This window comes from Podarcis melisellensis (genome assembly GCF_964234715.1).
Source record: "Podarcis melisellensis genome assembly, chromosome: 2".
Classification (NCBI taxonomy): domain Eukaryota; kingdom Metazoa; phylum Chordata; class Lepidosauria; order Squamata; family Lacertidae; genus Podarcis; species Podarcis melisellensis.
In genome coordinates this window covers 68,180,399-68,206,273 of record NC_138529.1, presented here as the reverse complement: position 1 = coordinate 68,206,273, position 25,875 = coordinate 68,180,399, and the positions used below count along the sequence as shown (strand labels likewise).

Below are 25,875 nucleotides of genomic sequence, written 5' to 3'. Positions count from 1 at the left end.
CAAGAGGCCAATATATATTTGTCTACATTCCATATTATTTCTGATTCCAGTTTGTCATTGCAAATAAAACAGTAGCAGCTTTGATACTGGACTTTGCTACAAACACTTGTTCAAATATCTGTAATTCTCAAAGGTCTAACATCAAAGTTCATTCTTTCAGGCCAGAGAATTTCCAGGAAAGGTCAATTTCACAGTCTCAGGTGGCTGCTGTAAACTTTTTCTCCTCTGGAATCCTACTGCATTTGGTCCCACTGGTCCCAATACTTGGGTCCCAGGCTGCAACCTCTCTGCAGCTACGATACTCTTTTGAGGAAGGAGGAAATTCAACCACCATTGTCCTGAAGTGACAAATATTCTAATGAAGAGAATTCAAGGCCTGCTTGGGGTGAAAAAACAGGAAGAGACACAGAATATAGTCATGATCTACCTAGTGAGAAATGGTGCAGAAGCTGTGCTGGAGGCCAATTGATTGATTGATTGAAGTACATTCCGTGGCCTTCAAACAAACCTTTAATGCAACTGGTGTTGCTCTCCTCAACCTTTCATGTGATATGATTTCAGTTAGTACATAAAGTGTAAAAACACTCAAATAACCATGCAATCTGTTCCCAAATATATGTTAGATACCTCTTCTTACTAGATCACAACTTTAAAAAGGGCTCAAGTAGGAATAACAACAATTTGTTCTGGTAGAGTAAAATTATACAAGGTCATCTAGCAGGAGCCTTTGCCAGTCACCAAGAGCCTGAAAAAACCAGATAAAATACTACTTAGGATTCACAAAGTAATACTGATGAATGCATGTACACAGAGGCTCTGGGATACTTACACTGATACGTAACAAGACACCCAGACTCCCAGAGTCTGATACAGGTGCCTGAAGTGTAAGCACAGATTCCAGAGCATTTGCACAATGGCTACAATATGGTATGGCTCAACCAGGTAACAAGATTGCCACTTAAAAGAGAACAGGGATAAGAGGGTGGAACAGAGCAGGGCTAAGTTTTTTTCTGTAATACAGCATCTTCATATCCAGCGAAAAAAGAGAACTGTGTGTTCTCTCCATAGGAGATCAATGATTTTTCTGCAAGGCAGCAGGAAATAGGTTTTTTTTTGGGGGGGGGGTGCTGAGGTACATAGCTTCCTTCTTAAGAGGTGCCCCTGACTGTGAACATCCTCTATTCACGAGGTGGTGGTGGGGAGATGCATGTTTCTGAATAAATTCCAGTGTCACAGAACATGGACTCCTAGGGAAGCAAGAGATCATGGGGCAATCTTTCCAGGGCTAGTAAAATAATTTGTGCTGGACAGAGCGGTACCGTGAAGAGCTCACTACAAGATGAAAGATGCAGGTGACAATCCAAGTCTGAAAACAGCAGCTCCCAGTAAGGTGGGTACAAAGAATGGTGCAGCATCCAGGATGAATTGTTTCCTGAACATCTATCTGATCTCAACAGGCAGTCTTAGCATAGTCAGTATACATAAGTAATACCTTGGTAGACAGAATATGGTGGAGGAGCTTTTCATTTCCCATTAAACTGCAAAACATGATAAGGTTGAGGGTGAGCAGCTGGGCTCATCTCTCTCAATAAGACAAGGAAATGGCTTCACTCAGACTGCCTACCGATATGTTTCTATTAGTTCATGTAGCTGACTCATCCTTGGAGTCTCACCAGATCCTGAGAATAACTGGCTATTATCCCATCTCCTTGGAAATCCCCTTTCCTTTTCTCAGTTTAGTCACATAAATCCTGTGGGAGGACCTCCTCTAGTCATTTGCTTAACAGCACCCTGTCCTGTCCTGCCTTGTTCATAAGTCAAGATACTCTTCATCCTTCCACCAGTGCACAGATAGCTGCTGTGTACGGATTATTCTTTCTCTGAAGCAATGCAAGCAGTCTCCCCCCCTTTTTTAAATGCTACTAACACTGGCAGCTTGACAACAGCACAAAACAACATGTGGGGAGGAAGGTAGCCCTGCTGAGAAGGGAAAAGTTGTTTATTCAATTTGGAGTCTAACTCCTGACAGAGGCAGCTTCCTATAGTCCCCTACAAGCCCAAACAGGAGTAAAGCTGACTAGACCCGATCTTCTGCTCTAGCCCATTTCACTCCTAAGGGGACATTTATTTTTTAGAAGAACAAAATATTTTTTTCTCTCAGCACAAGCTATTTTGCTGCCTGAGGTGGAACAGCAGATACCCTCCAACCCAAACAAAGTGTGCAGTACCCAAGGCTGACCAAGTTATTTTTTCACCAGAGACACAAAATCCTACAATCACCTCTACTTGGCAGTCAAAATACAATAATAAATTAGAAGTAAAAATTAGTTGCAAATTCAGGACACCCAAAATCTGCTTTCTGATGAAGTATCCCCACTTAGCCTAATGGTAGAAGAGGCTCTGGAAGAGTGTCATTTCCTTATAATGAACGTTGTTTCTACAGAGGTCACATTAAAATGGGCATATTTAGTGTTTCTTCTGCTAAGAGGTTGCTTCAACTTCCCCTAGACCGCCTGAAATGCTACAAAGTCTGCAAAACTAGTTTGACCAGAGATCAGAAGAAGAGGGTATGTCATATAGGCAATGGTCACTCCAAAATGTTGCCTCCTCTTCTCTGAAAAGCTATTGCTTACCCTCTGCCAGTATACAGTGGTGCCTCGCAAGACGAAATTAATTCGTTCCGCAAGTTTTTTCTTCTTGCAAGTTTTTCGTCTTGCGAAGCACGGTTTCCCATAGGAATGCATTGAAAATCAATTAATGCGTTCCTAGGGAGACCGCCTTCAGACCAGGTCCGGGTCTGTCCCCGGGACCAGTCTGTCCCCGGACCTCCTCTGAAGGCTGACGGGGGGGAGAAGGACTTTTCTCCCCACCACCAGCCTTCAGAACAGCCTTCTGAAGGCTGGCGGTGGGAAGAAAAGCCCTTCTCCCGCCGCCAGCCTTCAGAAGAGTCCCCGCAGGGCTGCCTAGGCTGCGGATAGCAGCCTGCTGCCCGGCGCGCGGGGCGCTCTGAAGCAGAGCGCCCCTCGCGCGGGGCAGACATCTGCAGCTTGGGGAGCCCTGCAGGACTTCCCCGCAGGGCTCTCCAAGCTGCGGATAGCAGCCTGCTGCCCTGCGTGAGGGGCGCTCTTCTTCAGAGCGCCCCTCGCGCGGGGCAGACATTCGCAGCTTGGGGAGCCCTGCAGGACTTCCCCGCAGGGCTCTCCAAGCTGCGGATAGGGGCAGCAGGCTGCTATCCGCAGCTTGGAGAGCCCTGCGTGGAACTCTTCTGAAGGCTGGCGGGGGAGAAGGGCTTTTCTTCCCACCGCCAGCCTTCAGAACAGCCTTCTGAATGTTGGCGGTGGGGAGGAAAACCTTCCTCCCACCGCAAGTCTTCAAGACAGGTCCGGGAACAGAGGAGAAGCGCTGCGCGCCTTCCCCTCTGTTCCCAGACCTGTCCTGAAGGCTTGCGGTGGGAGGAGGGCTTTCCTCCCCACCGCCAACATTCAGAATGCTGTTCTGAATGTTGGCGGTGGGGAGGAAAAACCCTCCTCCCACCGCAAACCCCGGGAACAGAGGAGAAGCGCTGCGCGCCTTCTCCTCTGTTCCCGGACCTCCCACCGCAAGCCTTTCAGGACAGGTCCGGGAACAGAGGAGAAGGCGCGCTGCGCTTCCCCACTATCCCCGGAGATTTCCCTATGGGCTTTCGTCTTGTGAAGCAAGGCCATAGGGAAAATCGTCTTGCGAAGCCGCTAAAAATCGGAAAACCCTTTCGTCTTGCGGGTTTTTCGTTTAGCTTGCGGGGCACCACTGTACTCACTGAAGACTTGACACAGTGGCCGAAGAGGTACTGGAGCTGCCAATGATAGCTGTAACTGAACTATAATGGCAAGGATCTGACTGACTGGGCAGCAGGATTAAGACCTTTAAATAAGTTTGCTTTACCCAATCTTGTTGTCCACTTCTTACTGACTGACTGCTGTTCCTCTAGCAGGCAGAAGGGAATACACTGATATAGCGTCCTATCCTTGTCACATCTACTGCTGCCTGTTCAACAAACAAGGGAAATGGCTGGCATTCAACATAATGAGTCTCCGTTTCTTGGCTCTCCTCCAGACCTGCCATGCAAATTCAAATCAGTCACTGTGAATGTCTGCAAAAGAATGACAGCAGCACTGTCCCCTTTACACAGCAGAAATCAGAGAATGCAAGTACTAAGGCTAGCTCAGATTAAAAGAATCCTGATAAAAGGAGGCAAACACAGACGACTGCTGCTGCTGCTGCTGCTGAAGAACTGGATCTACGTAACAACAGTGGCAGAGGAGTGACTTGTCAGTAAGCAAGCTGCTCGCAATGGAAAGGCTCTGTGAAACTTCAAGGCTTGTATTTGCTTACATTTGAGAGAGAAGGGTTCAACCAATAGGAGTTGGCACTTCAACAGATGTTGGTTGAAGAGAAGGCCATCGGATAACACCAGCTGTTGTTCTGGTGCAAGGATAATATCCCAAAGAGGTTCTAAATACAATGTCCAACATGACAACACAAGAAAAGGAAAACAAAAGCCCCCCCCCCAAGTTCCTGGAGAAACAAGAAATATTTCAGCGCTACACAATGTTGAAAGACACTCTTGCCTGGAATGGGGAAGAGCCCAGATTTCATGATAAAAGTCTTTTCCAGCTATATTCTGCTTCTGAAGAGCAGCATTATTAGAGCCTTCTGCTAGCTACATGGGTTCTCTTGCTGTTACTCTTCTAATCTTACAAACCAAAACACAACAGCAAAGCCAGACTGTGGGAAGGATGCAGAAATAGGAGCACATTCTTACCACACCCTAAATCCAAGGTTTTCTGTACTACAAATGAAGTTTATTTATTTATTTCCTAAAATTTATACAATGCTTGATTGTAGAAAAAAACCGCAAAACTGACTAAGTGGCAATTCCATTTTGCACCTGACCAAAAACAAGTTCTGAATTCTTCCATCGTGGACTTCCTAGCACATAAGAGGTAAAGAGAGGTTAAAGAAAAGAATTCAGATTACCATGTTATTTATATGGTGATCTGTCCTATGATAGTCTCAATATCAGACTCTTTCATCACAGAGCCATTAATGGCACAACCCTACAATGTTTACATAGAGATAAGTCTTATGATGTTTAGTGGTCCCAAGCAAGTGTACATAGGATCATGGCCTTATTGTGATAAAGTCTCTTAAGAATAATAGCAGCCAATAGAGAGGAAAATCTCCATTCAAGGAGCTCTATCATCCCCTCCCCCCATGAATTGTTAAACAGGCTACCCAAGGGCCAGCTACACACGATGTTAATCACATGGTTTAACATCCTGCATATCTCCTGCTCCAAAGATTGTAAATAGCAACCACTGGTCAGGATCAGGTGCATGGGGAGGAGGTTTAACCCTTTCCTTCTACACTGCAGTTCCGATACCTGCCCTCACTGGGGGGGGGGACAGCTATTTGGCATATGAGGGGAGTTCTCACTGCTGCCAAAAGAAGCTTTCCTCCCATGCCAAACAGCAGCTGAGTGGGGGGTATTTTTGTTAGGACTGTAGCATAGGAGTTGAAAAAGGTGCAGGAAAGGGCAACTAAAATGATCAAGGGGCTAGAGAAACTGCCATATGAGAAAATATTACAGCATTTGGAGCTTTTGTTTCAAAAAAAAGGGAGAAAAAGTGGGGAGATATTACGGAGGTGTATAAAATAATACACGGTATAGAAAAAGGGAGTAGGGAAAAAGCAGTCATGTGAAGTATCTTGAGTCACTCTGTTTCCTCCCATATTTGACAGAACAGTAAAGAAATGGATCAAGATCTTAGAAACTATCCTATGAAGAACAACCGAGAAGGGTAACATGTGGAATATTATGTCCCATGACAGGTGTGTGCAGCATAGGCCACCAGACCAAATGCAGCCCACCAGCCATATACGAGGGCCTGCCAGCTATCTAACCTCTGACTCAATTTTTGCAGCCTGAAGTATGCATCAAAAATAAGTTTATTGGGCCTCTGGCAGGTTCCCATATATATTTGATCATCAAGCTGAATATGAAGCCCAGCTGCAGGATAATGATGTTCTTAAACATAAAACTGATAGGAAATTTAAAATAATTAAGGGACACAAATATGAAAAGACCACATGGTGTTACACAAAAGCAAAGCAACAAAAACCAGACGCCTAACAATTTAGATATTTTGTTGCCTGCTGAAAACGTTTCTTTTATGACAATTGTTTTCAGAGGATTAATCTGATTCAGTGTAGGTCAATTGTTCTGTATTTTAGATTGTTTGAATACTTACACATTGCACACCATCCTGATATTTTCTTATGAGCCAGTGGTTTAGAAATACTTTTATAAGTATAATAAAAGTAAAACACCCAATTGGACTACAATTAAAACTGACCCAACAGGATGTGGTGAGAAGATGGGAACTGAGAAGCAGACCAGGCTAATATGAAAAGGTAGAAATTGCCTCAGGACTTAAGCATCTCTGGGAATGGGCTCAAGTTATTCAGCATCATCCCATCATTATACTTCACTGGAAGCACTGCTGAAAAACTGTGCACACTTCTAGGCGAAGTGCTAACCCTGATCCCAGTTTATCAACTTCTATGCAAAAGTACTGCCTCATACAAAGGATGCTGGGAAGAGTTTGATGTATGTGCTGTAAAAAACACAAGGCGGTATCTACAAGCAACAACCACAGTGTGCTGCTGAAACACAAATTGATAAAAGCAAGCAAGTTGATAAAAGTAGTGCTGCTTTCTCTGTGAAACAGAAAGGCTTTCCCCTTCATATACTACAGCAATACAAATGTCTCACTTAACAGCCAGCCCAGCATTCAAATGCACTTTCCCCAGTCATACATATTCCAAGCATAAGGAAGTGCAGCCATTGCACATGTAAACCCATACTTGATTCAAACAAAACTACTGAAGATTAATTGCATGGTACTAGGAGAGAGGGATCTGCTGGGTAAAAAGTGCAGTATGTTTCTACATTCTCACACCCAGCAAACCAAAGTACCTTCCAAATAGTAAAAACCTAATCTGAGATTTAGGGTCTGCATCCTTGACAAATTACAAAATGTAATTTGTAATTATAGCTTGCCAATTTTTTGGCATTAAACAGCCGCTGCCAAAAAGAATGGCAAAAATGTTGTGATTCATTTTCTTTGTACTTGCAGAGGCTGAACTATCAAGTGTCCAGAAGAGAAGTACAGCACACGAGTGCAGGTTTGTAACTGATTTGGAAGACGATAAAGGGAGTCTCTTCAACTATGGAATCTTAATGATAAGCCTTCTCTGCTCTGAAACTATACAAAGTAAAAAGTGTGCCTAAAAGTGCAATCCTAAAGTACACTGATTAGGAAGCAGCTTCACAGAACTCAATGGAGGTTAGCTTCTTAAAAAACTTATTTAGGAAGCAGTACATGTCAGCCTGTAGTGAAAAATCAGGATTTAAACTGCATAGTGAAGCAGCTGCGTGACCATGTTGCATACCCAACATCAGCCTGATTTGCCATTAACCTATATAGATAAGGGTAACTGAAATTTGTTTCCAGCACTGTTAGATCTCATATATTTGCTCCACTGTTTAAAAGACTAGTGGCTTTGGCACATATTCAGAAGTTGGATAATTTATTAAAGGGCTAGGTTAGGGAACAGCAGGGTTTATCTATATACTATGTGTCTCAGTATCCCTGCACTATAGTCCTAGATCAGGACAGTCATCTGTATTTGTTAAACTGTCTGGAACAGAAATGTTTATCATTATTTATCTATCCATTTGATTGGAGCATGATACAAAACTGAATTTGGTTTTTCACAGAATGCTAGATGGTTAGAGCGTGGTGCTAATAATGCCAAGGTTGCAGGTTTGATCTCTGTACGGGACGGCTGCATATTCCTGCACTGCAAGGTGTTGGGCTAGATGATCCTCAGGGTCCCTTCCAATGCTACAATTCTATGATCGTCTCAAACACTAAATAATATTGGCTCCAAAATGTAATCAGAGTTAAGAGGGAACGATGGACGTCAGTGGTAGCAGAAATGAGTAGTTCCTGAGAGCCAAGTAACGTTATCCCTTATCCACCCATGGAATCATTTAGGAATGTCCCACCACTTACTTACCTCATTACATAATGCCAGAAAAGCTCCAATAAGGGTTGCTACTTTTTGCCTACTTATCAGGCTACACTGCTTGAGCTCCAACCTTATATTGCCAGTGCAAATAAAGCATAATTAAAAACACAGCAGAAACTTAGGGTACCATCCATATTTCCTCCAGCTTCTTCCATACACATGCCTTTTCCAAACAATTCTTACAGAAAACAGACTGACCTGTAAAATATAAAGGCAACTCTGAAGCAGGGGGCCAAAGTGTTTGGTTCTTAGACAGTGGCTATTCAGGATTTCAACTCTTTGGAGAGACTGATTTGTGCCGAGGCATCCTCAAACCCCCTGCTCCAACCGTGGTCCTCTTAGCTTCGTCACCTTCCTCCCAGCCTTATTCTACTTGAAAAAAACCATGCAAATAGTTCTACCATCGCAACATCTACCATGAGCAGAGTTAAAACTCTTCCAACCAAGCAAAAGAGGCTGCTTAGAAATAGGCACCAGATAGTGGTAAAGAATCCAGCCGCTTGCATTCTCACCTTCCACCCCTCTCCCAAACATCTGCAGACTCCCTGCAAAAAATACCACTTTACCCAATCCCACAGGCAAGCAGTTGCCCATGTAGCAAAGCACCAAGCAAACCTACACTTTTGTTTCTTGCTTCTGCCCAAATGAGTTTAGATAACACTTTCCATCAGTACCAGTCACTTTGCTCCAGGCACTTCCTAACAATTCCCCACAGCAGCTACAGCATGACAACCAGTGAAATGCTGAAATATTATTGGGGAGCTCCCCACCTCCAATTAGAATTTCAGTGGCACCCGTCTTGATTTTTTTTTCTTCCAGCCTCTCTGTCAAAAATGGCTCTAACCCTAATTGAAGTGTTGTTCCAGCAAAGAGTTTCCCTATTAGGGTTATGCACAGAGAGGGAATCCCAAAACAACAGGCTATGTACAGACAGATTAGCATTCTCTCCATCACAGAGATGAAGTGTAAATAATTCCTGAGGATGGCCATCCTCTAATCTGTGTGCCAAATTTCAGTCACCCTCTTGCCTTGGAATGAGCTCTACAAAGCAGTAGCTGTTATGTACATGATCTCAGCTCCCTTTCCTTGGAGAGTGCTCATCAAAGTGTCTGAAGAGCCCTAGGACAGACAGGCTGGGATGTCCTTAGGCTGACTCGCCAGCAGCACTGGAACCTGTAACTTTCTTCTTGGGACGGGCTTTGACAGTCTTTTGTGGGGGCTGGAAAGCAAGAGAGGAGAGAAATAACATGAAACTAGTTGCAGGACAAGGAGTTTAAAAAAAAGGAAGAGCTTTGATGACATTTTTGCTGAGACCTCAGAGCTCCTGCTTCCAGAACAAAAGGAACTGATTGCTATCCAATTTTAAGCCCTCTTACTTCTGTAATTCTATTAATGAATCAATTCAATTAGTAACCTCAGAATAAGAAAAACTTCCGGTACATGAGCACTAACAGAAGATGACCAAAAAAAAAACAAAAAAAAAACACACCCAACAACAAACCTATAAAGCAGTCAGCAGAGGGCACTCAAATAAAATAGGTTATTCTCCTACACAGCCATTTCCTGGCTCTTTACCAGCTCCTTCAAAACTATTTCCAGAAACAGAACCTGAACAATCAAACTGAATAACCAGTATCATTTCAGCTACTCTTGAAGGCATGTCCAGATGTGTAGGAAACCTTTGGTTCAGATAAAACCCAAAACTTCACGAAGGAAGCCAGCCACAGCCAATTCCTGTCACCCAATGATATATCATCAGCTGTAATCTAGCTGGGGACCAGGACAGCTAAAGCACTCTACACTAAATGACCTGATGTGCTGCATGCGGCCACCACCAAATTTCAGTTAATGTCAAATATGTGAAACTTTTTCGCTCTTTAAGAAGGGGTGCTTCCAGAAAAAGGTTTATTGTGAAACTGGTGCTGTCCATGCACACAAGTATTTTTACACAGTCCACAGGAGACTGTCGTCATCAAAATGCCAGCCTATGCTTTTTGACATTTAATCCAAATTCCCTCTTAGTGTGAAATATACATGGAAGCTCATTAGTGCATTTTTGGTTGGGCCTTCCCCCCTAAAAATAAAAATTTAATTTAATTTTATTTTTATTTTTACAAACAAAATGAAAATTTATATCCCCATATAGCTGTGCATATACCCAGAGCAGAAAAGGTTACTGAAGGACAAGGGAGCAATTATTGAAGGGAGAGGCCAGAAAACCACAGCATGGAAACATTTCTTCAAGGTGTGGTGTGGACCTGATACAGTGGAATTCCTACGAAAAATCTAAGATTAAAAACTGGATGTGTGGACATGTGCAGAAACTGCACACACAGAGAATCTTATTTGAGCCACTTGTTTGCAACGTAAAACCATACTAAATAATATATTTTGGCACTGGAAAAATCAAGAAGTGGAGCCCAAACAAAAACAGCTGATGGAATGTCTGCAGGCTGTGCCCCTAATGTCAGCAGCAGATCATGCAAAAACTCATAAAACTGGATGCATCCTGAGTGCCAAATAAGATGTGGCAGTAGCACATTCATGTTTATTCATTCATGTGCCTATGCATTCACAAATGAAGCAGGGGAGTCCAACTTTAACATCAAAAGGGAGTACATAAGAGAAGGAAGTTGAATCTCCCCTCCTCTGCCTTTCCTTCCCATGTTCCAACACCCCAAGCCCTTTCTCAAAGCTCAGCCAACTTCCAGTACTGCAAGAGGGGAGTGGGGACAATAGAGCATGGGAAGGTAAGCAAATGAATGAAGAAGTATTCAGCTGGTCATGCACATTCTCATTTTAAAATGTTAAAAATGAGACACTATCCACTCTCTGCTTGGCATAGCAAAGGTGCAAATGAACAAACAAGTTGCTACTGCCATCACATCTACTTTCAGCCCTTAGTAATGCCTTAAATTCTTACTATAGCGGCATTTAAATTATTCACAGAATAGGAATGTGAAACAACAGGAGGAATTCAACATCACACTCTTCTGATTGTTCTGTTACTGCAAACATTTCAGCCTGCCAAACAGAATGATCCCTCTTTCCTTCCCGTGAGCAGTTCTGGGTGTTCTCCTGATCCCCTCCAAGCCAATTTTGGGGGGATGCAGAGGAGAAAGCCCTTTTGTACAGGCTGAAGTTCTTGTGCAGGCTTCTGCTGATGGGACCCATTAGTTGAATCCTGTCCAATACTTCAAAATGTAGAGAAAGATATCTGGCAGGCAAGCAAAGCACACATGCAAGGGAGGGGCAGCTATTAAAAAGGATTATGTGCCAGGCTGAAGCACACAAGTTGTACATGAGGCACGATCCAGCTGCAAGCTTTCCAAACAATTACATCCAGCTCACCTCAGTCTTTGTCACTTTTTTAGGAGCTTTAAGGCTCTGGGTCCGTTTGGGAACTTTGTCTCCTGTATCGTCATCTGATGGGTCTGTTCTGGCATCAGACTGGGCCCCATTATGTCTTTGAGACAGAGTCATCTCTTCCGATGAGGAATAACAGGATGCACCTGAGGAGAAAACCAAAAACAGAGGTGCCCCTTATTTTTTAATATGGAGGAGGAGCAGAAATGAAAATGCCATCTCTGATGCCAAGGTTCTTGAAGGAAAGGAGAAAATAAATAATACTAATACTAAGGTGACTAATAATTTATTACACACACACACACACACTTGTGCCCCACCCATCTGACTGGGTTGACCCAGCCACTGTGGGGGTCTTCCAACAGAATATAACAGAAAACAGTGAAACATCAGACATTAAAAACTTCCCAAAAAGGGGAGCCTTCAGATGTCTATGGAAAGTTGTGGAGAATCAAACTGTCAAGGTGACAAAAGACTCGGCGTCTTTAAATGACTCTTTGAATCACTTTATTGGGCTTCACCCCCCCTTTTAACAAAAGTAACAGGAGTTTGGTTCCTCCCCCAATCCAGACCAGTGTGGATTGGTGGTGTGCAGTGTAAAGTGAAGAAGGGGTGCCCAGGTGCAGAGGAGATCAAACCCTTCCTTTGCACACATCTTCTCCCCTCCCCCACTCTATCTTCTAGCTAGGATCACTGGTTGAATGAAAATTACAGAGAGGTATAGAAGATAAAGATAAAAGAAGTTGTTTTGTGTATGTGAACACAGAAACCTCCTTTTATGCTTCCACGCCTTGCTTTATATATTACTGGAAAATACCCACATTTAAAAATACTGGCCTGCTGCTGTCATGAGTAGCGTGGCCCAAACTATAATATCTTGCTGCTGGGAAAATGTGAATTCTTTCTTTAAGCAGCATGTCCATTGCAATTGTGAGTACTGCATGAAATATAGGTGTGCATGCACTCCAAGTTCAAAACATAAACACAGCTAACTACCACTGAAGTTAGACGCTTCAATATTTGCCCCAAGCCCACAACTCTTAGACATCTGCCCTCATTAAATAATATGAATGGATTGCTGTTAACCTGAATCATCAACAGTTTCAAGATGACCAGTAGCAGAAGTACGCATGCGTGGCTCAGGGCTCCGTAAATGCACAGTGTCATCATCCCGAATCAAAGTCAAGTCCTGCATGCTGAAACTCCGTAGTTTTTCAGATAAAACTCCTTGGCCCTTTAAGATATAATTTCTAGTTGTAACTATTCACATGAGTTGAACCATTCAGAACACATCAGAGGACATGCTAGAACAGCTTCCAATGGAAAAGAACACTCGACAGCAGTTAGATGAGAGGGACACAGCTTTGGTCAGGCAATAATAATAATAATAATAATAATAATAATAATAATTTATACCCCCCCTTCCCAGCCAAAACCGGGCTCAGAGCAGCTAACATCAAATATATAACACATTAACATAAAATCAGGCAATCATTTAAAACACATCCTAAAATCAGATCAGGATCAGAATAAAATCCAATCAGATGGCAAACTGCAGATGAGTTTGTCTCATGTCTAACTTGAAAGAACAACTTAGCAGACAGCATGGAGGTGGGGAAGTGGGATAGAGTTATGACACCAAAAGTCCAACAGAAGGGAACAGGGTTGATATGGCACATAGGTATATAAGGAGTTACCTTTGCAGCTGCAGTAACTGCTGCATTGGCTGCCAAATTTAATCCTCGCTTGCCAACTCGCATCATAGTTTCATAACTCTTGTCACGGGCCTGGCTGATATACTCATCGATTTCCTAGGATTTAATTGGTGGGGAAGGCCACATTAAAAAATTATTTGCATAGCTATAGCCCTCAAGAATGATACATACTCACACAAAAGCTTTTAAGAGGAAGTTTTTTGGGGAAGGGCTGAAGCTCAGTAGTAGAGTATCTGCTTTGAATACTGAATTGCTTAGGGTTTAATTCTCAGTACCTCCAGGAAGGGCTGGGAATGTTGCCTGTCTGAAACCCTAGCGAGGGCTGCTAGTCAGTGTACACAATACTTGGCTAGATGGACTTATAGTCCAACTAGGTATAACGCAAGAAGGTCCAAGTCCATAGGGTTTGAACAACAAAACAGAACAGAAGTTCTCAAAGTCATCACAATGTTTTACTTTTGTTAATTATAAATCCTTTCAAACTTTCTCTAATGACTAAGTAAATCTTTCCAGAGATTATAAACTATCCATTGATAGCTTGCATGGTGGAATGAGAAAAAGAATCACCTATGGATCATCAATGCCTATACACACAACAGAACAAATGCAGCTGCACTAATTAGCAATTCTCTAGATTACAGAGTACAAAAATAGTTCAGCAGGACAAGGTAACAGAAAAACCAACACCTCTCATTTTGAGAATAATGCACTTAGAAGTACCCATCACATCTTAACACAGGCAACCCAAGTAAGAGGGGAAGAAAAACATGCTTAAACAATTATTCACATGGAAGTAAGACTAAGATCAAGCAGTAACTTGTCTTTATGGAACAGAAGAGAGGAATTTCACAAGCTAGTTCTGGCAGCAATGAAGCATAATTCTAAAGGTCAGTTTTAAAGTATCATGACATAACAGTAAATGTTGGCTTCAATGTCAACATCAATGTCAATATGTTGACTTCCAGTAAATGTTAAATAGGATATTTCTGGATTTTTTCTGGAAAGCTTTTTGGAAAATTTCCTATGCAATTTTGGGTAATTAGCAATAAAAAACTTTGTTTGCACTGGAAATTTTCTAGGACATACAGAAAATTTATTTAATTTACCATGTTTATTTTATATGCATTTAGTAAACAAAGCTAAAAACTTGGAAACTTCTAAGTCTGTCTAATACTATTCACTGATATTAATTACCTTATGAAATGGAATTTTTTCCTCCACTGTCATTCCCAAAAACACACAGGAAAAAATTCTTACACCACTGGTTCAATGACCTACACACATCAGAGGCTGGGCTAAAGTCATCTGGATTATGAGTCTGGTGAAAATTTTTGTCACTGATTGATTTGCATTTTAGTCTATTGAAATGGAGAGAATGTTTTGTCTATCCAACCTGGAGAGAATGTAGCCCTGATAGACTCTAAATGCATGGACTAGTTATTGTTAAAGGTGGCTGCTATCAAATCACTCTATCTACAGAAACAATTGAATTGTATGGACTTTGGAACTCACTGTTCACCTGTAGGCATAAACATAGCTAGCAGGTCAATAAGCAAAAATAGCTGCACTTGTCATGTCTAGTATGATCCTAAAATAGCCAAATTTTATGAAAGATTAACCAATTAACTATAAGAGAAATTTCAGGACCATTATTCTTAGTTTTAACAACAGTGGGGGGATCCCTTCCAAGACTGGGTAGAATCAAGACCCTAATCAGTTTGTTAGAAGTATTGAGAGTGTGACCTCTCCTATTTATCAGAATACAGATACTGTATTGGCCTGAATATAAGCCGCACCCGCAAATAAGCCACACCTTTAAAATGGGGGGGGGGAGAGAATACCTGGGCCGCTTCCTGGGGGGAGCTGCACCGCTTTGCTGGCAGCCTGAGGTCACGAAAATAAGCCGCACTTTAACTTTTCATTGTTGGAATTTGGGGGGAAAGCGTGGCTTATGTTCAGGCCAATGCAGTATACCATGACCTTTCGGCTCATACTTTTTTTTTTAGAGCACAAGAGCATACTAATATCCAGTGAGAACTTGAATGATTAGCCACTCAAGAGAAGAGACACAGGTTCTTCACAGCAAAAAAACCCACAACAAACCCTGTGTCTTGCTATTGTGAAATCTGATCCCCAGGAGAAAAATGGGAACCATGTACCCTTGGTTCTTAAATGAGAAATGAACATCAAGGCTCATGTAATTGTTGTATTGTGTTTCATTGTGCCAAATTCAGCGTTGTGCCAATTTCAGTTTCTCAACATTAGCAGCATCAAGGAGAAAACAAATTACACATATACCAAAACTTTGCCACAGAAAGAAAGCTACTTCCTGGGGTCAATTTTCTTAAATCTCTTCTACTAGAAGACCTCCCACACTTCAGGCACACATGACAAAAATATCCACTTGTGGTATTCCACACTCAGCAATTGAATCCTTTCTTGATTTTGCATTCTGTATCACAACTATGATGACCTAGCAAGCCAAGTGCAAAAGTCATTGTTGACTCCAGCAGGTGGATGATCAAGGGGAAAGAGAAACAAAGGTTGCAGTTTTTTGGAACTTTTTAGTTTCGAGAAAAGGCAAGAAAGAAGTGACACAATAGAAATTTAAAGTTATGCATGCCATAGAGAAAGTGGCTAGAGAAAAGTTTCCCCCCTCTTTCATAACACTAGAACTCATATCCAGTGAAGCTGAATGTTGGAAGATTCAGGACAGATAAAAGAAAGTACTAATTCACACAGTGCCTAGTGAAACCATGTAACTCGCTCCCACTGCAGGCAGTGATGGCCACCAAGTTGAGTGGCTTTTAAATTTATGGAGGATAAAGTTAATGTCTACCAGCCATGATGGCTATGATATGCCTCCACAGTTAGGAGGCAGTAATGCTTCTAACATCAAGTTGCTGGAAACTCCAAGAGGCGAGTGTTCTTTTCTTCAGCCCCTGCTTCAGTTTCCCACAGACATCTTGTTGGTCACTATGAGAACAGGATGCTAGACTAGATGGCCCATTGGCCTGATCCAGCAGGCTCTTCTAATGTCCTTATGGGTGCAAACTAGTGTTATTTAGTGGGAAATTCACCATATCCACATTTTCCAATGTCTGATACTGACTGTCCTAGTCAGTCCTATGCTTGGAACAGATTTAACATTTAGTTAAACATATAAAACTTTGAAATCCTGCTATGCTCATGCTCTGGATCTCTTTAGAAATATAGAAGTCTGAATTTCAAAAGGAATGTGAAGCAGCATGAAAAAGCAGCACCAGTCTGAGAAGTCAGTCAATGCTAGAGGAAGGTTAACTAAATGTATGCATAAAGACATTGTGATTGAATACAATGCTTTGTGCCCCCTCCCCAAAAACGTAGAGGTGTACAGTGCTTTTCAAGAAATACAGACTGGGAGAATGTTTGTTATACCTGGGAGAATGTTAGTATACCTTTGCCTTACATGGATCCATGGGATCCCTATCAAATACTGGGAGAATTAGCTTAATCATTTCACAGTTATCAGACTTGTTTATTTTGTGAATAACAGTTACAGATAGGTAGCCGTGTTGGTCTGCCATAGTCAAAACAAAAAAAATTCCTTCCAGTAGCACCTTAAAGACCAACTAAGTTAGTTCTTGGTATGAGCTTTCGTGTGCATGCACACTTCTTCAGATACACAGTGTATCTTCTGTGTATCTGAAGAAGTGTGCATGCACACGAAAGCTCATACCAAGAACTAACTTAGTTGGTCTTTAAGGTGCTACTGGAAGGAATTTTTTTTGTTTTGTGAATAACAGTCATCATTTAAACATACATGTGCTATCATAAATGACACAAGGCAGATATACTAATATTGTTATAAAAGTATGGTAAGAAGCAGTCCTCAGACAGAGCCAGCCAGCCTTTGGCCTGTTAATTCCTAGGGACTGCCTAGCTCTCTTTTGTAACACTGAGGGATTAGCAGAGAAAGGATTAAATATAGTTCATGTGATTTAAAGCTGTATACGGAACTTGTTTCCTTGTGCAGTACATTCTTCTTTTTTATCATTATGACCATGTATCCATAATTTTTCAGAATCTCAAGACACTACTGCCTGAAATCCTAACTCCTTGCACCAACATCATGAAGCCAACTATAAAATCCAGAAATCCAGGAAAACATTATATATTAGAAAGCACAGCAGAATGGATCATATAGCAAGTGCTCTGAGTTTCCCAAAGTGTTGCCCAGCACTAACATATAGTGGTTGAAAGGAAGAACATTCAATATTCCAGTGAATGCTACTCCTAGAAGGCTGAAATATTACTCAAAAAAATTCTGCCCTAAGGTAAAAATGCATAAGGCACTTACAAGTGGATGGAGACTGTCACCCCTTATCTGCAGGCTCAAACTAAATGAATGACAATGTCTATACTTTGCCCTGTGTTAGAACTACATGAGATTAAGGAGAGTAATTATGCATCTACCACTAATCACAGTGTAGACTACAAAGAGTAAAGGTCCCAAAAATTAATAAAGGATCAATTAATACAGCAGCAAATGCTGAAAACATTGGCCAGAATCCAAACTGCCTCGTGCATGAATGGACTGCAGTTCTGCACACACAGAAAATGTTTGTAGCTTCTCTTCTGGTTATAGCCCCCTGCCCTGCAACAAATGTTGTTCCAAAGAGTCCCTCAACCTCTCCATGCATGGCCCTTTGGCTCACAGTTAGGAGCCATGAACTCTATTCTAAAGCTACGTTATTCAGGTTAGAGCTAACAAATTCTCATCAGGTTACAAACTAGGAATTCACTATTGCTCTGTAAAAGCAGCAGTTGCCACACATCTATTATGAGCAGGCATAAGCATGATTAATATCAAGCACAGACAGAGCTAATACCAGTATCTTTTCTGCAATCTATCATGATCTCATGTCACTAAACTTCCAGGATTTATATGTAGGGCAATCTGAAGGAAGTACCTTCTCCTTATTGGAGAGCGTTGGGTGAACAAACTTCCTGTAGAGCACGCTGGAGCCCTTGGTGTAAGGAGAGAGCAGCCAGATCACAAATGCGATTTTCAGCTCGAAATAAAAGGGAAACCTGAGAGAAATGGAAAAGCTAGAATCAAGCTCAGGTTAGAGATGAACAAAGACTGACAGTCCAGAGAGCAGCAAAGATGAGATAAGCAGAAGGAAGAAGAGAGAAGCTACAGATGGAACAGAATCAACATGACAAGGCCAGCTTTTGAACAAGCCACACATACCCTTTACGGGATGAATCTTCTTGAAGTTTCTTTTTAAGTTTTCGCCATAGCCTTAATAAGTCCATATCCAAAGTTATCCTCAACCCTGCAAACAGAGTTATGTCCCAGCAGTTGCACTACTCAAGTACTTGTGAAGAGAGTCATTGGGAAGAGAGTAACATTGGGATGTTCCATCAGGACTGGCCCTCTGCCTGGGAATGACTGGTGTTTTCAACCCAGGAATTACCCCCTTCATTTTAGACTTCTGGACAAAGTGGCAGCTAGGAGTTTTGAACACAGATACAGTACTGCAGGATTAGGACATCATCTCTGTCCTCAGTTCTAGTCAGGACAAGTAAGTCAGCACAATACAGCTCAATGTTTGCCTAACAGGGATTTACATTGTTGAGAACAAATCTTTGGAAATTTGTTAGCAAAGCACAAGACATGCAATAGTGTCAGAACCTAACATTTAATCAGAACTAGAATCACAATATTCAAAGATTACTCTACAACTGTCCCTATAGTTTCCATTAGGTTTCAGCTTCTCTCCCTCACACTCCACAAATCAGATTTGTAAAACTAGAATCCCATTCTTCATTCATTTTTTGCTCTCTAGAACAGAGGTTGGCAACCTTAATCAGAGGATGGGCCGGAGCATGTGTGCACGCACGCTCTTCCGGGTCAGAGGAGTGCCTGTGCACACACGCTATTTCCGGTGCTCTCCCGACCCGGAAGTGCGCCAGAAATAGTGTGTGTGCATGCACACAGGCACTTCTCCATCCCACACGAGTGCGCACACGCTATTTCCGGTGCACATCCAGGTCGGAGGAGCACCCATGCGCATGCGCCATCAACCCAGAAGTCGGTCCCTGCGCCGCACCACGCTGGTAAGGCGGAGGGCGGCAGGGGTCGCCATGGGCTGGTTAGACAAGCCTCGTGGGCTGCTACCAGCCCATGGGCCTTAGGTTGCTGACCCCTGCTCTAGAAGACCCTATATCTTTTTTTTCTAGGTTGGGAGGGCAAGCAAAACAACTACACATTTTTGCCAACAACACAACTTTCAGTCATTGTGTATATGGTTTACTACAGAACATTCAAATAATAAACCTGAACAACACTATGTTTGTTTTTCTCAAGAACAGGATAACTACAGGGAAGCTGAATATCTTACCAAATTGCCTCACAGCAACCAATTCTAGATGGATAACTGAAAAAGAATTGAAGTATGCAGTAGTCCCCCCCGCTTACTTCCTAAGTGTGGCAGGGTACTTACCAAGAGAGAATGATGTCTGTGAGTGTCTCTGCTGTGGTGAAGAAAGCAAACACAATCCAATACATCATCCATTTGACCTGCAAGACAGCCAGCACCATTACATATCATTTGAAAGCTGCAACCTACTTAAAACAAATTCCTGACTGATGCCAAATCTTGTCATTTTGAAGCAGTTCATTATAATTATACCCATGTCCAAATGTCAGCAATTCTGGGTTTCAAACAGTTGGTCTCTCTTTTCAACAGTGTCTAGTAGCAGAGACATCAAGGTAAGTTCCAAAAACAGAAATTCTGCTTTAAGGTTTGCCCGCCAATAATTTTCAGACACCTATAGCTTTTCACCACACTTAAGTCTTATCATTACTTGGCCATGTGTACAGCCTTCTCGTTAATTCAAATGACCTGGAATTTTTGCACTTTCGTGAACAATTTGTGCAGATCTAAGATATACATAGTTCAACGGTCCTGTTCACAGTGTAATGCACATTTCTCATATAACATCTGCACTGACGCCATCAAGGAACCTGGGCAGTTGTAACAGATTCTGAACAACCATCCCTCTTTACCAGATTGCGCTAACCTCACAAAGGAATTAAAACCTTGCGCATCCTATTTACAACTGGTGCTTGAGAATAGAGACCTTGTTTGCACATTATGGTGATGACTTATCATGCAGAATTGTATTACTCCTACTTCACTCTTCCTGACTCATGCAAGCAACAAACAAACAAACAAACAACAACTCCCAGCTTTCCATTGTGTCTGAACCATACATTGTGCTTTGTTTAACTCCAACAAGCCACAGTTTGTAACTAAGGTTTGTTCATGGCTTACTGATCATGGTTTAATAGAATAGAACAAACCATGATTAAACACTCATCTAAATATAATGGTTTGTATAATGTACCAGGAGGAGCAAAACAGCCCTGCTTGGCATGTTCATGGTAAATTATTAACTATAGTTTACCACAATGTGTGACCTGGCCAGTCTTTCATGTCTGATTTTCCTATCCCTTGTTCTCCTGCTTTGGTTGTGCTGTGCACAAGTCTGATCTTCACTAGGAAGTCTTAACCATTTCCAGGATGAGAGACAACACAGGAAACTGAGAGATACATTTTATGAGTAAATAATGTTGCTACCCACAAATCAACAATTCTCAGCAAAAAAAAGTTGGGGGTGACCAGAACAACCTAATTATAAGATGGACTACCAATATCAAAGCAGATTACAAGGATAATAGTTATGTATCCCCACACCAAAAAGGAGGAGTTGACCTTTAGAACAGCATGTCAATTTTGCTACAGTAAAGTTTAATACTATTACGAATATTTTGGCAGCCAAGGTTATGCCCTCATCTGTCTGAACAATTTAACGAGCCTGTTCCACACTAGAAAGAGAAGCTGGCTCCCCCTGCTGTTCCTTAACTACAAGGCATTATGTAAAAAAATATTGCCACTGAAATTGGTGTTGGCTTTCAACATATGGCTAGAAGAAGCTCCTGAAAAGCAGCTTGTTCTTAAACAGTAGCTTTGAACTTGCAATTCCTTCCAAATACCTGGGTGACTCACACTTCTATACTACGATGAAATCTGAAAGTGTCCATTTTTAGCCACTTCACTCTGTATTATGGTTATGAACAATATTTGTTTTTTAGATTTCATACCGTCTACCCTTTATTAATTAGGGTTGCCCATGCCATATTCCCCAAAGTGAAAATCCAGATGGAGTTGTTGAGCCTTTTATAGGAACATTTTAAAAAATAAAAACAGCCCAACTTTACCATACATCCAGGTTTTCCCCAACATTTTGCCAATTTATCAAAAATATGCCTGGATGCCATTTTTCTGAGCAATTCCCAGATGTGTCCAGGAAAGCCCAGACATTTGGCATCCCTATTACTAATCTTTTGAAAAATATTTTTTGATGCTCTTATTTTATTCTTACTAAAGCTTGAGGATATCCAAACAGCCTCTTCCCACTGACACTAACATGTATTTTCAGCTAATACCAACTAATGCCAGAGACACCAAATCCAAGTATAGCTGCTATTTTAAAGTACTTTCCTTCGAATTGTGTTCCTCAGCATTCCTCATATTATCAGGGGTTCCTCAACAAAATGATCAGTAATGGCAGACAAAGTAAAAAAACAGCTTGCTTGCTGTTAACAAGTAAAAAAGTAAAAAAACAGCTTGCTTTTCAGTGCACAGCTACACAGAAGTGATGGGGTATTTTAGGGTACTGTACATACAACTCATGCAGGACAATGGTCAAGATTATTTGCTCTCCGTGTAGCCCCTCAATAACTGACCATGCAACCTTGAACAGGGATGAGCAAGGGAGACTGGGATTTAGTAGCGGTTGAGGAAGGGCTGCCAACTTATAATAATAGTTACAACAAAAATTATTTATTTGGGACCAAGGCTGTTCGAATCCCTGAACTTGTATTTGCAGGTCATCACTGTGCATGAATCATGGAACGCAGCAGAGAGCCAAATTTTCTCCCTAATGGGTCTGGGAAACTTAAGGCAATGAAACAACATGGGCAACAACTGGAATGACAATAGCGGGAGACTCATGATAAATGTGATCACACAGGCTAGAGCTCACTTTCATCACCCTGGTGGTGATGGCAGCAAATAAGTCAGACTTTTCTGCCACCATTGAATCTACTCAGTTGTCCAATGAAACTCTTGTAGTGATCAATGTTTGGCCTTAAACGTGGAAGAGGACCACTCAACTATTTCACTGTGATCCGTTCACTGAACACTTCACAGAAAAAAAACTACTCACATCCATTCCAAATTGGGTATCATAGTTAGGGCAGAGCCAGTTGTACCTTTCACACCTCCAGTTATTTTGGATACATCTGCAATCCATGAATGTGGGAAGAAATCTTGGAGGAGTGAGGCCTACCACATGTATGTTCAACTTTTGCCCTCCCTAACTAATAAAAGCCCCGCTGGGGTTTCTGGGCCCCAGAGCCCAAGCTGGCCTTGCTGCCGTGTCCCAGGCCCTCTTGCTGAATGACTGTTTGGCCGGCGCTTACTTGGCACACTCCCTGGAGGCAGGCAGGCAAGGGGCTGTAAGAAGTAGAGAAAGGTTACAAAGCCTATATGCTATGCTCACTATGGGATTCTGTAATATCTGCTACATTAAAACAATCAATAGTGAGATCTCTGCTGAAGAATCTCACCATGGATCTCTGAAACAGAAGGCTTATGTTAAACCTCCCTTTTTTGCCAAAGTAGTGGAGCAAACATAAGTTGCTGGATCTGACAGTCTCCATTCTAGTCTAGTACCCCATTTCTAACAATGTTCTGCCAGGTGCTACTTGAAGGCCCACAAACAGCGCATGAAGGCAATAGTCCTTCTATGTCATTTGATTCCAAGCAACTGATATTCAGACACATGAATGTTCCATTTAGTTATCATGGCTAGCAGCCAAGGGCACTCACTTGCCCCCCACATTGCGGAGGTGCATCGTGTGAGGCATCATGTTACATGGCATGTGACGTGTCCCGCCCACTGTGATGCCGTCGCTTGTGTGCCGGGTGGGGAATGGGGAACGTGGTTGGCCTCCTCTTCCCTGCACAACATTGGTCAGGGAGGAGGAGGTAGAGTGGGGCCGCCAGGCTCCCCGCTCATCCTCCTCATCCCCACATGACATCAGCAGGGTTTCACGACATAGGTGGGGTGGAGGTGGCACAGCAGGCCACTGGATTTGGGGGGAGCCCAGCCCCCTTCTTGAAAAACTGGGGGGGCTGAAGACCGCTCGGCCCCCACCACAGTGCATTTGCTAATAGCCACCGATTTATTTTCCTTCAGGAATTTGTCTAATGCTTAAAAAAGCCATCTAACTCAAATATTCTGCAAAACTAGAACACAAACCAAAGAGGGGTTTTCTTTCTTAAACTGCTTCAGAAGCATTCCTAGTATGCATTTTCAAATGCAATCAGTATGTTAATTTCCCCACAACTGAACTTTAGTAACAAAGTCATAGAAGTTAAAAAAGAAATTTTCTTCATTTCATAATTGAATCACAGAGCAACAAAATGTGGTAAATAAGTAAATGAAGCAGCATTGCCCCTTGGACTAAATTCACTCCCTCTTGAATTATTTTCAACTATATATATCTTGCCCATTTAACAACTATACATACGTACATCATTTTGCTTGAGCTGCACTGTATCCTAAATTCATTATGGTAGGATTTTCACAAGTAATGGGTAAAGATTTTAAAAGGAAGGGCCTACGTTTTAAAAACAAATAATCCATTCTAGATTTAAAATGCCTCTTTGCTGCTTTCAGTTTTATAACAACTTTCCGAAGAAGCACATCCCATACTAAGAAGAATCCTTAGTATTACTCTTGAAAATGCCACAGTATTCTAGATAGCAATGTCAGGGAAACTGCAGCAAATAGAAAGTGGGAATAAGAAACACTTGCATTTTCACAAATGACACTAAAATGACACTTTTCACACTTTGTGCAAACACGCAAGTGATAGAAGCATAGTTTGTAATGTGCAAAAATGTGCAACCATCTGGTTTAAATTGACTAAAAGCCATGCAGAAAGTGGATTTTGCCATTTATGAAGCACATGCCACAGACTAGGCAAGTGGGCTGTACTAGCTATAACCTTTACTGCAGAATAAAGCAAAGAGGTAATGCAAATTAGTTGGAGCTGTGGTGAAGTGACATCACGGATATGTAGGTGCTAAAAAAAGTATTTAAGTCAATTGTGAAGACACCTCAGGAATTTTCACATTTGAAGTTTCTGTCACTTGGTGCTTAAATGGGTCTATAATGTAATTTTAAAACCGAAACTGAGCACAATGGGTATTTCAGCTCTATTCCACCATTATTTACTCAAATAAGGAAGAAAATGCTCAGAGATGAACTATTCAGTGTTGTGTAACAGGGTGACATGGACTGTAGCATCGTTTTGCAGTACAATTCCAATTTCCTGCTTGAACAAGCTATGTCGCTAGTATCTTCACACCACCGGGAACAGTAAGGGTTGATGTTAAACCAAGCGTATGGTTAATTGCCTCACACTTACATATTCCTTCACATTTTTCGTCTTCACAGCTTTGTAAGAGGAGTATGCTGGGTACAAGGTGCCGAAAACCAGCCTGGAACAAGAGGTTGTTGTTATTATTATTTAAACAGAAAAGAGAAAGGAAGAAGAAAAACCTCATGAGATTATTCATTCAGCTTAGAGTCGGCTCCAGGCCGGAGAAGCCCCGGTCCCTGCTAGCCCGCCCATCCACCCTCTTCCCCCCTTCCGCTGCCAGCGCAGAGAAGGCCTAGCGCAGCCGCTGCAAGGCTGGCAGAGCGTCAGAGGCGCTGGGCGCCCTACCTGCAGCCCTCAGGTGGTGGCGCCCAGAGGCCGTTAAACGGACAGCAGCTTAATAAGCGGGGGGGGGGGAGCCCCGCGGTGTCCAGGCGACGCCCCTGGGCTCGCTCTTGTCACCTGTCAGGGTCAGGGCTGAACTGGGCGGGGTGGCAGCAGGGGGCGGGGGGGGGCGTCCACCTCAGGAGCCCCCGAGAGCCAGAGGAGTGGAGGAGCCGAGAAAAGGGCTGGGCGCAGCGGGCACCACCGGGCGGGGTGGGATTCCGGAGAGCCGCCCGTCCAGACGACCCCCGTCCCCATCTTCTTCCCGTTGCCTAGCAACGGGCGAGGAGGGCCTCCCCGTCGTCGTCGTCGTCCCCCTCCTCCTGCCGCCGCCGCGCGCTTACACCACCAGCCGGGAGATGATCCAGGACACCATGGCGAGGCCGAGGCTCCTCCGGGGGCCGGCGGGGACTGGCGAGCTGGCTTTCGGCAGCGGCACCAGCGAGGAAAGGAGAGAGCGCTGTTAAAGGGCAGGTTCCTGCAGCAAGCGCGGCCCCGCCCCGGCTCCTTAAAGGGGAGGAGCCAGCGGCGCCTGTCGGAGGGAAAAAGAGCAGCGGGCGCATGGCGGTGGGCTCGTCGTCAGTGCGGCGGTTGCTGCTGCTGCTGCTGGGCCTTCGCGTCATCTCTCCGTGGCAGAGCAGCAGGTCCGGCGCCTCCGCCAGGCCCCGCGTCAAGCGACACGCTCCCCGCCCTAGAAGGCTGAGCCAGCCCCGCAATAGCGCTCGTCTCTGGACCAGCGCTTTAGAGGGCTTGCAGCGCAGTCCTTGC

At 42.9% G+C, this 25,875-nt stretch overlaps 1 protein-coding gene across 7 annotated transcripts; it reads right to left on the bottom strand.

The window, feature by feature from the left end:
* Nucleotides 1-13: 13 nt before the first annotated feature.
* Nucleotides 14-25,875, bottom strand: REEP2 (receptor accessory protein 2). 7 transcript variants are annotated; one of them, XR_014165614.1, is made up of 8 exons: nt 25,452-25,875; nt 24,772-24,844; nt 19,709-19,785; nt 13,200-13,313; nt 12,589-12,736; nt 11,488-11,648; nt 3,922-9,355; nt 14-376 (listed from the first exon to the last, which is right to left on the bottom strand). XR_014165614.1 is itself a non-coding variant. In XM_081900379.1 (8 exons), the coding sequence occupies exons 1-8, from the start codon at nt 25,481-25,483 to the stop codon at nt 9,281-9,283; spliced, it is 801 nt and encodes a 266-aa protein (XP_081756505.1). In that variant the 5' UTR covers nt 25,484-25,608; the 3' UTR covers nt 3,790-9,280. The 7 variants fall into 7 exon arrangements, 2 of the variants coding, with proteins under 2 accessions (XP_081756505.1, XP_081756504.1); XR_014165615.1 differs by having other exon boundaries at nt 9,165-9,355; XR_014165616.1 differs by having other exon boundaries at nt 9,203-9,355.

What these genes read in the sequence shown, in the direction of transcription:
- REEP2 (XM_081900378.1), bottom strand. Translation starts at nt 25,730, where the DNA reads ATGACGCGAAGGCCCAGCAGCAGCAGCAGCAACCGCCGCACTGACGAC. An exon ending in ATCATCTCCCGGCTGGTGGT is followed by an intron (nt 24,845 to 25,451) that starts GTAAGCGCGCGG and finishes CTCTTGTTCCAG; the next exon opens with GCTGGTTTTCGGCACCTTGT. An exon ending in CAGTTACTGCAGCTGCAAAG is followed by an intron (nt 12,737 to 13,199) that starts GTAACTCCTTAT and finishes TATATCTTAAAG; the next exon opens with GGCCAAGGAGTTTTATCTGA.